The following is a 2654-nucleotide window of genomic DNA, read 5'->3' as shown; positions in this document are numbered from 1 at the left end:
GGATCGAAAGACTACTTGTATAAACACGTCTTAGTCATCTTTATCTTCCTTAGTAAGATAGTCGTTCTATATAGGCTTAAACTATCTAAGTGCCTTGCCTTCTAATCTTATAGCTATATAGAGGACTTTGGCTTTATTATCTAGAAACTTGTCATCATTAAGCCAGAAGTAGGATCAGAGGTTTATTAGGAATCCTATAAGATCCTCCTTAGTTCCTTTGTATTTGCCGGGTAGTTCGATCTTGATACGGCTCGCTTTAGCGCCCTCGAGTGCCTTGATTTTGGCATAGGCCTCGTTAACTAGTTTCTATAAGTGCTTTTCGCCGTTCTCGAGTTCCTTGATTCGAGCTTAAGTAGCCTTGTCTCTCTAATCTAACTCCTAGATTTGCTAATAGAGTTAACCAAGCTAGGTAAGTAGCTATTTGGCTATAACGTTAGTAGCCATATTAATGTCAAGGTCGAAGTTACCTCTATTCTAAACTATAATAGAACAAAGGGAGTGATAGTAACGTGTGACGAACCTAACTTAGACTTCTTCTAAAAGGGTTTAGATAAAGGTAGGTAAAGTAGGACAAGCGTGTAGGTCGTCTAAGGGATTTAGTAAAGCTAAAGGGTTTATAATAATACTAGAGTTATCTCTTATAGTAGTTAACGATGCTTGGTATAAGTACTGTAATTGTAGGTTGCTATTACTAGTAAACTCCTAGAGTCTACTAGAACGAGTGACTAACTATCTAATATACTTGTCTAGTTCCCTTATTTTTAAGTGTTCCCTTTTAGGTTTTGATTGTATGATTGCTATTGTGATCTTTTGATTATTGTTTAGATGCTTACCTTGATTAAAGTGCGATCATTACGATCACTTCCTAATTAGTCCTTAGATCTTACGGTTTCTAATTGGTTCCGTATGCCTTGTTAGGTTGCCTTATGTAGCTAAATCGTAACACTAAGCTATTAAGAGTATCTAGAAACTTTAGCTTCTTAAAGGTAGTAAAATAGTCGTCAGTTTTAGCAATACCTTTGCCGTTTATAATATACCTAAGGAGTCTTATAGCTAGGTATCCTATAAAGGATTTAGTAGCGCTAATATAGATATAAGCCTTATTAAGGATTTTATAAACTATATATAGGTATTCTAGGTATTCTTCCTCGATTTTGCTAAAGATAATAATATTATTAATATATACCCTAATTATTATGGAAATATATATACAGATGCCGCCTAAGCCACTAGCATAGACAGGCTAATCAAGCCAAAGGAATAATAGACCAATTAGAACAAGATCATACTTAGCAAGAAATAATCCTAGCAAAGGATCACTAGCTCATAACATAAGCCAGATAAGCCAGTATAGAGGATCACCACAACTATTAGTAATCCTAGAATTATATATATATATAGATAGTCACTCGTTACAATAGACTCTAAGAGTTCACTAGTAATAGCAACCTATAATCATAGTACTTATACCAAGCATTGCTAATTACTATAAGAGATAACTCTAGTGTTATTATAAACCCTTTAGCTTTACCAAATCCCTTAGACGACCTACCTACTTATCCCACTCAATCTACCTTCATCTGAACCCTTTTAGAAGAAGTCTAAGTTAGGTTCGTTACACATTGCTATCACTCCCTTTATTCTATCATAGTTTAAAACAGAGGTGACTTTAACCTTAATATCGACATAGCTACTAACGTTATAGCCAAATAGCTACTTGCCTAGCTTGGTTAACTCTATTAGCGGATCTAGGAGTTAGACTAGGGAGACAAGGCTACTTAAGCCTAAATTAAGGAACTCGAGAACGGCAAAAAGCACTTATAGAAACTAGTTAACGAGGCCTATACTAAAATTAAGGCACTTAAGGGCGCCAAAGCAAGCCGTATTAAGATCGAACTACCTAGTAAATACGGAGGAACCAAGGAAGATCTTATAGGATTCCTAATAAACCTTTGATCCTACTTCTGGCTTAATGATAACAAGTTTCCGGACGACAAAGCTAAAGTTCTCTATATAGCTATAAGACTAGAAGGCAAGGCACTTAGATAGTTCGAGCCTATATAGAATGACTATCTTACTAAGGAAGATAAAGACGACCGAGACGCGTTTATATAGGTAGTCTTTTAATCCTACGACCGTTTCGAAGAAGAGCTTTAGAAGGTTTTTAACGACAAAGACAAGAAGATTTATATATAAGAAAGACTTGCCAATCTCTAATGGACTAAGTTAGTAGCCTCCTATACTATATAGTTTAGATAGGATATACTTAAGTCTTAGCTTGATAATAAGGTATTAATATAATTATTCTATAACGGCTTAAAGGAAAAAGTTAAAGATAAGCTATATAAGTATAACCGGCCTAAGACCTTAGATAAATATATTATATAGGCCATTAGAATCGATAATTAACTCTATATATAAGAGTAATAAAAATAAGGTTAAATAAATAGAACTATAATTAAAGCTAATAATAAGAAAAAGCAAATATACGTTAGTACCTTATATAAGATATACCTTAGAGCTATAGATATAGATATAGCATAGAAGTAAGACCGGAAGAAGACAACCAAAGATAAGTCTAATGTTACCTACTATAACTACAGAAAGAAAGGGCACTATAAGCGAGAATGTCAAGGCCTAAAGAAAGAGTAGAA

General features: G+C 34.2%; 1 protein-coding gene across 1 annotated transcript; it reads right to left on the bottom strand.

Moving 5' to 3' along the window:
- Window positions 1-892: 892 nt before the first annotated feature.
- MYCTH_2069804 (uncharacterized protein) lies at window positions 893-1147 on the bottom strand (the record flags this gene model as incomplete). Its single annotated transcript, XM_003665811.1, has 1 exon — window positions 893-1147. A coding segment is annotated over one exon (255 nt), but the record flags the coding sequence as incomplete, so codon positions are not given.
- Between the last annotated feature and the right edge of the window lie 1507 nt (window positions 1148-2654).

The sequence above is a fragment of the Thermothelomyces thermophilus genome, chromosome 6 (assembly GCF_000226095.1).
Source record: "Thermothelomyces thermophilus ATCC 42464 chromosome 6, complete sequence".
NCBI classification, from domain to species: domain Eukaryota; kingdom Fungi; phylum Ascomycota; class Sordariomycetes; order Sordariales; family Chaetomiaceae; genus Thermothelomyces; species Thermothelomyces thermophilus.
Note: the sequence above shows the minus strand (reverse complement) of the source record. Positions and strands in the feature narration are given on the sequence as shown.